Genomic DNA, 14523 nt, shown 5'->3' on the forward strand with positions numbered 1-14523 from the left:
AGGCTGTTTGACACGGATAACTTGTAAAAGTAATTAATCGCATCATATTATAGATAGCTTTAAAAGTAGCCCTCAGCCATTCTGAAAAATCCTGTATTGTATCGTATTATAGATCATTTTTATTGAATCGTGAAAAGTCAGTAAGGCTTAGAACCGGTTTCTATCCAGCGGATATTAATCAGTTTTGATGCAATACTGTAAGGATTTTCGCTACTAGTAAAGAAAAAACATGTTTAACACGCTAGAGTTACAGACATACAGACAGACAGACGGACGGTAATTTGTAGAGAATCTCCGCCCAAGGATGTTAAAATGCCTAAAAATTATCAACTTTCCTTCCTGGAAAAAAAAACATGAAAGACGTTTCAGTGGTGTAACAAATCCGCAAAATAGCATGCTTTAGTTGTTACTAGCGGCTTCGCCTCTAGCCTCTAGGGGCTTTGCCCCTAGAGGTTTAATCAATCCAATTTTTCGTATTTTATATTTAAAAGAAAAATTTTTAAAAAAATTTAGGGGGGGTATTTTTCATTTTTTGGTGGGGTTAGGGGTGTCCCCCCCCCCCCCCAAGAAAATAGTTATAAACCTTCCCGGGACCTATGAGAAGCTACCCTGTAAAGAAGAACCCGATCGGTTCAGCGGTTAGCGAGTTCCTTCGCTACAAACAAACAGACAGACAAACAGACAGACATCGTTCTACTTTGCATTATAGATTAACAAAACATATAAGTTTTAAAGGACTATATATATAGTTTTTAAAACTTCACAAAAAAAAACTACTGTTTACTTTCTGGAGGCTCTTTTTACACTTTTCATTCAATTATTGATTCTCTTTATTTAATAAGCATTGTGTTAGGAGCTAATTTACCCAATATTTACGTCGATAACATGACCACCTTCAGTACTTCCTTCTATCTAGAAGCCTATAACTACAATACTAGAATGTAACTTGTTTCTTATAACAAATGAAATTGGATCTTAGTATTTTTAAGATTTTAAAATATGACCACCACCGCAGGGTTCACTGAACAACCTAAATGCAGCTCCGCCAGGGGTGCCACCACAGGCCTACCACATCCACACACAACAACACCAACAACAGCACAACCAACAGCAGTTGATACAACAAAGACACAAGAACGGCCATAAAACTGACCTCGGTAAGTTTTACTATTTTTGTGGTTATTGTCTTCAGGGATCTTAAGGGGTAAGACAATGGTTGATGAATTGATGTACAATTACATTACCAATGATGATAAATAAAATTACCCCTTCTTAAGGTTAAGATTATTGGTTGATAACTAGTTTTGAAACATACAATCACAATTCAATTAAGTACCCAAAGTTTTTTAGCCAACGAATAAGAAAATGTTGTTATTAAACACAAAACTTTGAATACTAGTGTAATTTACAGTCGAGTCCAATGTCTCCTCTCTACCTGAGTTATTGTGGAGTAGCATTTCTACTCTAGTATTTGTATTATCTGTCTGTTTTTAAAAGCGAAGCTTTTCTATAATTAGAGTCCATTAATGCGTTAAGGAAAGATCTTATAGTTAATTTAGGCATGTTAGAATTGTCCTATGGATTTCAAATTTTGTGCAATGATTCCTTTAACAGTGCGGTACGATTTAGAAGTTAGGACTTTTAGACAAAGGTTGTGCCTTTGCAAAAATTAGAAATTAATTTTCATTACAATCCTAGGCTATTTTTTTGTTTATTGACTTGTAGAGATGTTGGAGGTAAAACTGATTTTCTTCGGGTTCTGCATCAATTTGTAATTAGGATTTAATCATTTATTCCAGTAAAATTAATTAGATTATGTCGATTAAATTAAGTTTTATAAAAGTTATCAAAGCTGACTGATAATCGACATGCTAGTACTGTTAGAATTAAAACATAATTATATTACATATCGCAAAATATGGCATTATAATTTTGTTAACAATAACGCCAGTTTTTAGCAGGGATTTTATATTGAGGATTTAAATCATTTAAAATTGAATATATTTTAATACCCACCCCTAAACTACAGTTTAGTTCCTTTCTGGGGACAGGGATATATCAACTGAAAAATAACTATTCCACGAGTAAGAAAATAAATATATTTTTGATTTATGGAAAAGTGGAACAGTGTGGTATAGTCCCTTTCGTGACATCGCCTCTTAAAGGGAGTTTCGTCGTATTTGCACAGTAGCTTTTCTCCTATTTCTAGTTCCTGCGGGGCCAATTGACTAACCTTGCGGGGAAATCGCGTAACTTAACTTAACCTAACCTATATAAAGCTATAGTAAAAATACGACGAAACGCCTCACGAAATGGACTATATCCAAATAGTTTTTCGGAAAATACTTTAGCTAAATTTTTTTGTGTTTTTTATATTAACATAAGTATGTCGTCATAAATTCATAAGAATATCGTCATGTCGATGATATGTCAGCCATGGCCATTTTTCTTCAATGTCAATATATAGTCAACACAAATAATATTCAATGATATCCTTAATAATATTTTAAAACTTTGGGGACTTTTATCTATCTTAGTTGTTTGGTCCAAGCTTGCATTGTGAAAGCATTATCAATTAATCTCCATTGTCTTATCCCTTGAGATTCCTGCCAATTAGTTAAGTCTTTTGTCTGTTCTGAGATGGGGTTCTATAAAAAATGCCGCGTTTTTTCGACATTTTTTAGACATTGATTGATTGAACGAAGACGATGGGATTTCAACAGAGTATGCAACTTAGGCATTCAAATTTTAAAATTATTATTTTAGCCATTTGTATGATGCCTAATACAACTTAAATCCATTCTCGCTGCATATTTATTAATGCATCTTTTTAGATCTGTATTAGACATTATACAAATGGCTAAAATGATAATTTTAAAATTTTGAATTCTGAAGTTGTATACTCTGTTAAAATCCTCAAAATCAAAAACCCATCTCTGTTCTACACTTATAGTTTTTTAGAATTTATTTCCCACCCATGGTTTATATAGCCACGACCCACCCCCAAAGTTTTTATTGTTATTATCCCATTTACGATGAATGCCTACAATTAGACAATTACGAGAAAAGGCACCATTCTTGAAACATCCATAGAAAAGAATTTTAGGCAAATTAATGGATATTGTGAGAGATTCTCACATTTCCTGATAAAATGTTTCTCACAGCTGGCTAATGTGACAATACCCCTTTTCTCCCCCAATCATCACTTTACCCAATCCACTCCCCTGACCATGGAAGAACATATTGAGGGCTATATTAGCAACCTAAATTGACTACAAAACTGGCGTTGCTACAAAGATCTACACTACAAAAGACCTACTTACAAAAGGACTACTCTACAAAAGACCTACCCCTACATAAGACACTGTTAAAATTCAATATTTTTGACGTTTAATGAATGTGGGATGTGAGTGCCGACTAATTAACTGGGAGAATTTGTGAGTTCACTAAATGTCCTTTTTTTGCCGAACTTTAATTTCAACTCACATTTGTCTTGAACTATGCATGACTTTTTTTACGACCCAGCTTCAAAAACCGCTAAATTTTGCTAAATTTTTAGATGATTGATTGATTTTAAAGGAAATAAGAGTCTTCAAGTAAAATTAAATATCCTACATATTTAAGTATAAGATGTTTGAAAACTTTTCAGTATACAAACTTAGTTATTTTTTGAAATTTTTGAATATGGCAATTTTAGAAAATCTTACTTTTGCTTGGCTAATTTTAAGCGTAAAATTTTAAGTGCCTTTTAAGCTTTTAAAATATATATAGGACAGTATGGAAAAAATAATTGGATATAGCTTTTGGTAAACAAGGATGACAGCATCAATGAAAGTAAAGTTCAATAATCCGTTCAGTCAGACAAATTAACATAAAAAAATTATCACAGTCAAGATAGTGTGACAATTTCGTTGAAAAAAAATATAAAGCATTAGAATTCAGGAACATCTAATGGGGGGCCAGGCAAAGTGGTGATTATGCCCCCACTCCAATAAAAGCTTCTATGATATAAAGATTATCCTCCCCCAAATAAATTTTGATTTTTATTTCTTATCCCCCCCCCCCCCAAATAAAAAAACTTGGACTTCCTTGTAAGAATTGACATTAGAAATTTTTGGTAAAAGTTACATGTAGAGTTTCTACTTTTTCTATATTGTACCTCCTGGTCACAAGAATCATCATGCAATGTTTGAAAATTACAGAATGATTCTAACATGCCTAAATTAACAATTAGGGCTATCCATTAGGCATACACAAAACACTTAAGCTTTTCTTTAAAAACTAGAACTAAGGGTAAGATTTAAAAACACATGCATTAGAATTAAAAGAAAAGCATTTTAAAAATTAGTTTTTGTATCAAATGAAATTTTTCTTTCATTTGCTTTTCTAAGAATAGATGAAACAATGTTTACGCTTCATAAATATTTCTCAGAAATTTTAGAAAAAATTATGTGAAAAAGTTACTTCCTATTAAATTATTGAAATTTGATCAATGTCATTTGATTAGCTGTTTAATGTTTGAAATTGTATGCATTTTGATTTAAATTGATAAATTCTCTATTGTTTTAATGTTTCTCAAGAACAAACTTTAGAGTCTTAAGATGCATTTAAATTTTTATTTCATCATTTCTTCACTAGATATTTATTTCATTATTTACCCCCAGCTACTTTATTTGTTGATTTTATTTCTGATTATACATTATTTCATTGAAGATCGAGAAAAATACAGTGTCTCTAACTAAACACTGATTTTGGCAGTGTCCTATCAAAGTGTCTAGTGACCGCAGAATCTCTTCACCTCATATTTTAAAATAAATTGAAAATAAGTAGGGGGTGATTTTTCCTGTATTAGTGTTTTATCTTAAGTTAGGTAAGGTAGGGTTAAATTGGGTAGAGATTAGTCCAGTAGGGTTAGGGCATGTGCAGGTAGAGGCTCTAAAGGGTTTAGACATAAAATATAATAAAAACTAATTTAAAATTTTAAAATTTTGAATATTTTTCAGAAATGGGTTATGATGGTAGTGACGAGGATTACCTAACCCCATCTCCGTCCGACAGTGCTGTGGCCGATCTGGAAATTGTATTAAAGGTAATATTTTATTTTAGAATAGTGGCTTCGAACCCGAGATATTTCCGCTGGATTAAAAATGATTCTAAGCCATAATGAAAAATCATGTTTGCATCGTATCATATAATAAAATTAACCTCTGCTATGTTGCCATGAGATTGACCAGGTCTCTGGCTACTCGGGATTTTTTCTTATGATTTTCATGTTATTATCCGCGGAAAGCTGTCTAAAATACGATGCGATAAATAAATATTTTAAACTAGTAGTTTCGTTCCTACCATCAGGAATGGGAGGAGGGTGGAAGGTTCAAACAAATAGCCTAAAACCAACCTAAAATCCTTTTGTTATTCAAGCCATAACTGTTAAAAAAGCCATTCTTTCATAGTACATACATAGATATTAATTTGCAAGAGAAAAAAAACCTTTAAGCTAAAGCCTCAAAGACGGATCAATCATTTTTTTTGCAAGCCACAAAAAATCCAAAGGCGTAAGGATATGTAAGTGCAATATTATTTATGCTATATGGAAAATATTACTCTGGTAAGGTAACACTCACTCTGTATGGCTGTCTGTATGTCTATAATGCAATGGAGTAATTGAAGAAGTATATTTTCTTTGCTGTCATAAGAGATAGGCTTTTGAAATTTGTTGTGAAGATTCCCTGTTGCAACAACCTTCAACTCATTGACTCACCATGTCTGTCCATTCAGTAGGGAGGGGGGGGGGTCTCATTTTTGGGAGGAGGGAGAAATAATGTTTACTCATTTACTTTATGAAATAGGCATCTGAAATATCTTTTGAAGATCCTCTTGAAATAGAGCATTTATTCTAATTTTCAAATTTCATCCATCCCATTTGCATTACATTTTGAGGGGAAATTAAATTTTATATTGAAAATTATTTACTTGGCTGCTAAATGAAATTGTTTCCAAATTGCTGTTTTTTTTAGAAATAATACTTATTTCTTTCTCCCTGTTAGAAAAGGAGGCATTCATTGATATGTGGTTTTAGTTTATTCATTACTATTATTACATTTTAATTTAAGTTTAATGTGTGTTATTATTTTAACAAAACAAATATGAATTTGTTTAATTGTAGCGAATATTATTCAAATAAAATATTTTTTTTATAAATTATTTGATATAAATAACAAGGTACATAAAGCAATTAATGTACAATTTAAGCAAAGCAAAAAGAAGCTTGAAAGTAACAGGATGTCTATTTGTGTATGTGCCTGTGTGTTTGTCTGTTTTAACCGAATGTCTAGCAGGATGATATGGTTCTCAGTTACACTGAAGCTTCTTACAGTTTAAGGAAAGGTTTTTTAAATTTTTATTAGTGAAGGGTACCTCTACGATCCCAAGAGAATTGGCCCTAAGAAAAAAAATACTCTTTCAAAAAACATTTTTTCATACTTTACCTTTTTAAACCTAAAATTGAACGTGTAAATAGGGGTGTAAAAACGTAGTCGCTACTGTATACTTTAGTTACCTTTTTTCTTATTATCAATTCTTAAGATTTTAAAACTAATTTTGTTTACAATAACATATCCCTTTTCATGGGATACTTTTAAAGCTATGTGCGATGCTTTTAGACCTTTTAACGCTCGCCTACGCTTTTTGGAATTGATGCGTTTTTAAAAGAGTTGTTTTCTAGGTTTTTATGAAGTAAATATACTTTTATTTTATATTTAACAGCTGATCTTTAGAATATTTTCAGCAGCTGTTTTCTTTAAATTCTGTTGAGCTATTTAAGAGTGGGGACAAGGTTCTTTTGGAGGGGGTAGTCAGAACCCCCCCCCCCCCTCACGCATCTTCTTTCAAAAAAGATAAGTTCTCTTTAAAAACGAGAATAGGGGTAAGAGCAACGGTATGCATTAACTTCCGCAAATGTATCACATTATAAAATCATTCAAAATAAAAATTATTACAACAGCATAAACTGATCTTTACCCTTGCTTTACTATTATAATTAGACAACCCCTTTAACACATGTGCAAATGTGCCTTACGCGAGTATGAAAAACTATGCGGAATTGATACTATGCAAATTACCGGTAATGATTTCACACCAAAAGTAACCTCACTGTCTAAAAGATGCTTTTTGTCGCCATTAAAATAGTTTTAAAAATGTACAGTAAACTTTTTTTTAGTTTTTTTTGTAGTGAAGCTACTCTACAATTAAAGTAATTTAAATAATCAAACTATGAAAATGTAATATTCTATTTTTGCATAATTATTTGAAAATACTTTTCGTCGCAATTCTTACTCAAGGAAAGGGATAGGACAATGGACGCTAGATTAATCTTACACCCAGTCTAACGTGAAGATTCCGTGTTTGGGAGAAGAAAGTGATGTAGATTAATTTAAGCACTATTGTCCTTTCTCTCTTTCTGTTATATTATCTAACAGTTTGTGGTTATCTTAATTTTAAGATTTAGACAAAAATAACAATGATGATAAAATCCATGAATAATGCATGCAACAGCAAGCAATCAAAATTGTAAACAGAAATACCCTACGGGGACTATACCTGCATTGCCCTTATCCTAACCTAACCTGACCTAAAGTAAAACATAAACCACGATACCCTATTCCTGCCTTGTATTCTCAGTTTTTTTTAAGCGGTAGACTGGTTGTTTCTCTCTAAGAGGCTCTTTGAGGGAAACCACCCACAAATGCTACTCAACTAGTAGCTGAATTACTAAACAAAACATTATAGAAATAGGCTAATGAAATCTTGGCTTTCAATGATCATTTCGAAAGATAAACAGACCAACTTTTATAGATTGGAAAAAAGTCTCGCTTTTAAAATATTTAACATTTTTTGTAAACTGTTTTTGACAAGCATCGCAAAATTTAGTTTTTAAATTAATTGTAATTAAATATTTTAAAATTATGGTTTTTATAGATCTTTTTACTAACAAATACGACATTGTACATTAAGGAGGTAAGAGAAGTGGGAATGCCCTTGCCTAGAAACAGGTGCAACTCATTGCAATGCACAGTTGCGGCTGAAATAAATAATAATTTTGGGGGGGGTAAAATGGCGCGCGAAGCGCGCCGCAAATTTTTTTTACCCCCCCCAAAATTTTTACCCCGGGGGTAAAATTTGATTGGGGGGGGTAATTACCCCCCCTAAAGTCTGTTGGGGGGGGGTAAATACTCCCCCCAAATCTGTTGGGGGGGGTAATTACCCCCCCCAAACTAATTTACCCCGGGGGTAAAATTTTTGGGGGGGGTTATTTAATTATGTAAAAAAAGCACCTACCTAATCTATTAAGTTAATAAGTACTATCCTATAACATAAAGTGGTAAGTAAGGTTTATTTGACTATAGCTTCAGATTTCATTACTTTTAATACTGAGTTCTCCTTTTTAGGAAAGCTTCACATAGATCCCATGATGGTTCCACACTATTATAGGTCAATCCTTTGAGTGGTTTTAGGCTATTTTTCTCCTCCCTTTTTACCCTTTAGAAAACACGAGTTCTTAGATGCTAAGGGCGCCACTACTATTCAAATATATAGTAGTATCTCATTCTTTAGAACATAAAAATACAATAATTAACTCACTAACCAATGAACCAATATGATTATACTTTAAAGTGAAGCGTCTTATAGGTCCTGGTAAGTTTTATAACTAGTTTTGAGACACCCTGACATCCTCCCAAAAGAAATCGCCTATAGAAATTCTTTTTCATTATTTAATGAAATATTTAATTTAGTTAGGTATCTATTTTATGGAATCTTCAGTGCTTTACAATTACATCATAGATCCCCGGGATGGTTTAGGGGGGGGGGGGCGGGGATTACTCCCTCCCCCCCCCAAAAAAAAATTTTCAGTAAACATTCAATTTGGGGGGGGGTAAATACCCCCCCAAAAAAATTTTTTTAAAGAACATTTATTTTGGGGGGGGTAGTTACCCCCCCCAAAATGGTTTAGGGGGGTTAAATACCCCCCCCAAAATCGTTGGGGGTGCCTACGGCACCCCCAAGGTAGGGGTAATTTTTTTTGGGGGGGGGTATTGTTAAAAAAATTTTGGGGGTGCCAAATGGCCCATTACCCCCCCCCCCCCTTGGACGCCTATGATACGATGCTAGACATAGTTTTTTCGTATGGATGAGAACCGGTTCCTATCCACCGGATTCGAATGAATACGAGAAAAACTTTTACTAGCCATTCCAAAGATCTTAAGCAACACATAGACACAAATATCATGATGTACAAATCAGTAAAAGTAATTTAACAATCTGATAAATTTAAGATATTAAAATTTCAAAAAAAGGTTAGGTGACCTTTCTAAAATTTTGAAGTAAATTGATTTTTTTCATAAACAAGGACAAATATATCCATTAGTAAAACAAATCACTACATATGATCGTGACTTTCTTTAGGTTGCATATTTAATTGTCAGCAAAATAAGTTTGTTATCAAACGGACAAACTTACTAAACCAGAATCATAGTAGCTGCGCTACTTAGAAAATAAATAGGCTTCATTATAATTTATAATTTTATTTCTGTTATGTTAGACGTATGACTTTAATTATCATATAACCTAATAGGAATGTCTTGGCCCAAAATAGGCAAGCATAGTTAAGAAAAGTCGTGCAATTAAAGGGTTGGTAGTATGTTATGCTAACTTGTTTTGGAAATAAATTGAAAAAAAGTCGGGAAATTTTTTTGGTTGTTTGTTTATCACCTTAGGTTAGGACATATTTGAAACTGGTAGCCCCCCCCCCCCCCCCCAGGATTAGGCACTGCAGATATAGGCACCACAGGTTTAGAGCCTCCGCAGGTTTGAGGCAAAAAGAAAAAAAAATACCACTTCCCCAATTTATTTTAATTTTTCAAAATATGGGCTTGGGCTTTCAGTGCTCGACAGGTACTTTGAGGGAGAGCACTATATAGGTTTTTCTATCTGTGCGGTCTTTTTATTATTTTTTATAGTTGCTTCTTTCTATGATATACAATCACGGCCGCGGATTAAGAACTTTGTTGCGGACGTCATTTTGAACTTTTGCAGCCATACTTGAACGCCATTTTGAATTTTTGCAGCCATACTTGGACGCCATTTTGATTTGTTTTGAAAGGTCGTGTCATCTGGTTTTAATCAAATTGCACAGTCAGGCATTTAAATTGATTTTGGTAAACTAAAGCTGATTACAATATATGTAATTTTGAATACCTAATTTTAATAAATCTAGTTTTGATCCAATCGAACGTTTAGGCCCTTCAAAAGCTAAAGAATATACCAAAGTGGATTTATCCCTATACTTTCATTATAAGATTATGCGAATTGGGGGGGGGGGGGGGTGACTACTTATATCGGGCTATTCCTTTTTAGGATTGATTTAATACTTTCTAAGATATTTAATCAACAAACAAACACAAAATTAATCTACAAGTTTATGAGGAAAAAATATGTTTTTATTTTATTTTGGTTTTATACTTTAAAAACCAGAAATTATTCAGATTCGAATTAAAAAATAGGAAAAGTAAAGCCACTTTAGTAACTAGTAATACCTTCAATACCCTCACTTTAAAATCAAATCAAAATTGTATCCCTAAGCGTTTTTAGCAAAATATTGATATAAATAAAAAATGACAGATTTTAGTGTATTTTATCATCACTTGTTGCTTAACAAGAATCAGAATGTCCACACACAAAAAAACGCAGAATCAAAATATTAATTTGTAAATCATACTCCGTGTTAGCATGTAATTATTGTTACACACTTTTGTTGACATGGAAAAGAACGAGAGGTATATTTATTCACAGGAATAGGTATAACCAACAAGCAAAATAAATATAAAATAATATTTGGGGGGCAAATGGAGAGGTTGTCAATTTTACGATGTGTTGCCCCCCAACGACAGCTGAAAAACATGTATAGGTTTTGTGATTTTTCCCCGAATTAATTTCGTTATTGGTATAAGCTGATTTATTCATATCGGAACGAACGGGCCGTATAGGAGATCTTACGGGACATATATATAGACATCCTGGTACTTATATAAATAAGATGATAATTAATATTTTCTTTTGTTTTAGGAAAAAGATTCTGAGATAAATTTTCTACGTGAAACAATGGAGCAAAATGAGCAGGTAATAGTTGTAGAGTTGCTACGCATGTAAAAAGTGAAATATTATTAAAACACAGAAACCCCCCGAAGAGGGGGTCATTTGTTTGAGTATTACCTTAATTACCAATTTATGTCTTGTGAGCTTGGGGTTAGGTACTGTATCGTTAGGACTTCCCGCAGGGGTTAGACATTCGTTTATAAGTCCTCTCATCGTCCCAGGAATCCTATTTTTTAATCTAGATAAAAGAATTATAATCCAGTTTCTAGCCTTTCAAATTATACCCTATTGCTACAATAATCCTCATGTATAAGATTTTAAATGTCTATAATACGATGCGATAGATAAATAATCCTTGTTACCAGGTGTATGAGGAGAAGGAGAGAATGTGGGAGAGGGAGGTGAGAAAGATAAATAAATATTCCTTGTTACCAGGTGTATGATGATAAGGAGAGAATGTGGGAGAGGAAGGTGAGAAAGATAAATAAATATTCCTTGTTACCAGGTGTATGAGGAGAAGGAGAGAATGTGGGAGAGGGAGGTGAGAAAGATAAATAGATATTCCTTGTTACCAGGTGTATGAGGATAAGGAGAGAATGTGGGAGGGGGAGGTGAGAAAGATAAATAAATATTCCTTGTTACCAGGTGTATGAGGAGAAAGAGAGAATGTGGGAGAGGGAGGTGAGAAAGATAGATAAATATTCCTTGTTACCAGGTGTATGAGGATAAGGAGAGAATGTGGGAGAGGGAGGTGAGAAAGATAAATAAATATTCCTTGTTACCAGGTGTATGAGGAGAAGGAGAGAATGTGGGAGAGGGAGGTGAGAAAGATAAATAAATAATCCTTGTTACCAGGTGTATGAGGAGATGGAGAGAATGGAGGAGAGGGAGGTGAGAAAGATAAATAAATATTCCTTGTTACCAGGTGTATGAGGAGAAGGAGAGGATGTGGGAGAGGGAGGTGAGAAAGATAAATAAATATTCCTTGTTACCAGGTGTATGAGGAGAAGGAGAGGATGTGGGAGAGGGAGGTGAGAAAGATAAATAAATATTCCTTGTTACCAGGTGTATGAGGAGAAGGAGAGAATGTGGGAGAGGGAGGTGAGAAAGATAAATAAATATTCCTTGTTACCAGGTGTATGAGGAGAAGGAGAGAATATGGGAGGGGGAGGTGAGAAAGATAAATAAATATTCCTTGTTACCAGGTGTATGAGGAGAAGGAGAGAATATGGGAGGGGGAGGTGAGAAAGATAGATAAATATTCCTTGTTACCAGGTGTATGAGGAGAAGGAGAGGATGTGGGAGAGGGAGGTGTGAAAGATAAATAAATATTCCTTGTTACCAGGTGTATGAGGAGAAGGAGAGGATGTGGGAGAGGGAGGTGAGAAAGATAAATAAATATTCCTTGTTACCAGGTGTATGAGGAGAAGGAGAGGATGTGGGAGAGGGAGGTGAGAAAGATAAATAAATATTCCTTGTTACCAGGTGTATGAGGAGAAGGAGAGGATGTGGGAGAGGGAGGTGAGAAAGATAAATAAATATTCCTTGTTACCAGGTGTATGAGGAGAAGGAGAGGATGTGGGAGAGGGAGGTGAGAAAGATAAATAAATATTCCTTGTTACCAGGTGTATGAGGAGAAGGAGAGAATGTGGGAGAGGGAGGTGAGAAAGATAAATAAATATTCCTTGTTACCAGGTGTATGAGGAGAAGGAGAGAATGGAGGAGAGGGAGGTGAGAAAGATAAATAAATATTCCTTGTTACCAGGTGTATGAGGAGAAGGAGAGAATGTGGGAGAGGGAGGTGAGAAAGATAAAGAGTCTGTACGAGAACAGGATTAAGGCCAACCAACAGAAGGCCAGTAAAATGGAGGCTGCGCTCCTCAACCAGACCTATCAGGTAATGTAACGCTAGGCTGATAATTTCAAGGAGGGGAGGAGACATCCGACAGATAATTGTGCTGGCCCCCTAAGTTTTATAAATACGATTCTTCTTTGTTGGCTTAAAAACTTTGAGACTTTTATAAGATTCGGGTAACCAAACTTTTTCACTTTTCAATCAATAATTTTGATTTATATATAAGGGGCAGTTTTGTATATCATAATTAGGGTTGTACATCAATTAAAAAGGCTATAAGAATTCTTTCATAGAAATAAACAGGAATTATTATCAAGAAAATGCTTTTTAAAAAGTTTTTGGCAGAAAATACACTCAATAAGAATAAAAAAATAGGTTGTTAAAAATTCAGGAATATATGGATGGGATAGTGGATTTTAGATTAATCTCCCCATAGCATTTTAGCAGGTTGTAAGTATTGGGGGATTTTTTTTTTGACCGGTGGATAAGTTGGGCGCGAATCAGTTTTCTTGCAATGCCCCTATCCCTGGCAATTTTCATCCTTGATCTTGAAAATGTGATTGCTTGGGGCCATTTTTAGTAGTGCAACTACTGTATAATCCTAACGAGGGATCGTTGATAACAACGTAGAGGTAGAGTTGGTCTTTCTAAGGCAATATTAGACTTTTGAAATAGGTGCAACATGAACATTTTTTAACGTCCTTAGTTATTATGCAGTTTTATTTCGGAATTCGAACCCAGCGTCCGAAAACAAGTTAAACTTAAGATTGTATAATAATTAAAGACATTAAAACTGGTTCATGCTAATGCGAAAAAAGTAAGTGATAAAATAGATACTAAAAGAATATTACCAGTTACCATAAAAATACTATAAGACAATTAAAATTAAAGTATACGTTGTCTGTATCAATAACCCTAGCTGTTTAGACATAATTTGAAATAGTTTTTGACTCTTTTAATACCTCTGAATATTGCAGTTTCGCTTGTTATGAACAAAATTCTCCTTGTTTCACTTTGAAATTGGCTTCTAAAAGGATAAGAAAAATTTACAGGCCGAAAAAATTTTTGGCGGCTCAGTGCCAACTAATTTTCTTCAATTTAACACAATTTTTAAGGAGCACAGCTAATCTATTATTAGGGTATGTCTGTCCGTCCGCAAAGCTAAACGCGGACATAATTAAAACACATTTAGCCCATCAAAGGGGAATGACCAAATTTATACTAAAAATATTTAAAATCCTGTATCCAATATAACCTAACCAAACTTGAATTGAAGAAACTTACAAACTCATGAATACCCCACCCCCTTCTCATTTTCAAATAATTCTAAATTACTTGGAGAGAGGGGGGGGGGCACGAATAGCAACTTAAATGGAAACCGCTACCCCTACCCCCCCACCCGCAACAATAGGCAGGGTATTAAGAATGTCCAGTCATTTTGGAGGGTGAATTAGAACCCATTATCCTTCCCTTGAATGTCCTTGCAGTATATTGCACGTCAGCATAGGGAAGAAAAA

General features: G+C 34.0%; 1 protein-coding gene across 1 annotated transcript in view; it reads left to right on the forward strand.

The window, feature by feature from the left end:
- The first annotated feature begins 1018 nt into the window (after positions 1–1018).
- Positions 1019–14523, forward strand: part of LOC145304727 (uncharacterized) — a 39159-nt gene continuing 25654 nt past the window's right edge. Inside the window, exons 1-4 of the mRNA XM_080146680.1 lie at positions 1019–1157; positions 5004–5089; positions 11122–11175; positions 12917–13048. Coding sequence (XP_080002806.1) covers positions 5006–5089; positions 11122–11175; positions 12917–13048 — 270 coding nt within the window. The 5' untranslated portion in view covers positions 1019–1157; positions 5004–5005. The remainder of the gene's footprint in view (positions 1158–5003; positions 5090–11121; positions 11176–12916; positions 13049–14523) is intronic.

Source organism: Acartia tonsa, chromosome 13, assembly GCF_053477335.1.
Source record: "Acartia tonsa isolate MP-2025a chromosome 13, ASM5347733v1, whole genome shotgun sequence".
In the NCBI taxonomy this organism is placed as follows: Eukaryota; Metazoa; Arthropoda; class Copepoda; order Calanoida; family Acartiidae; genus Acartia; species Acartia tonsa.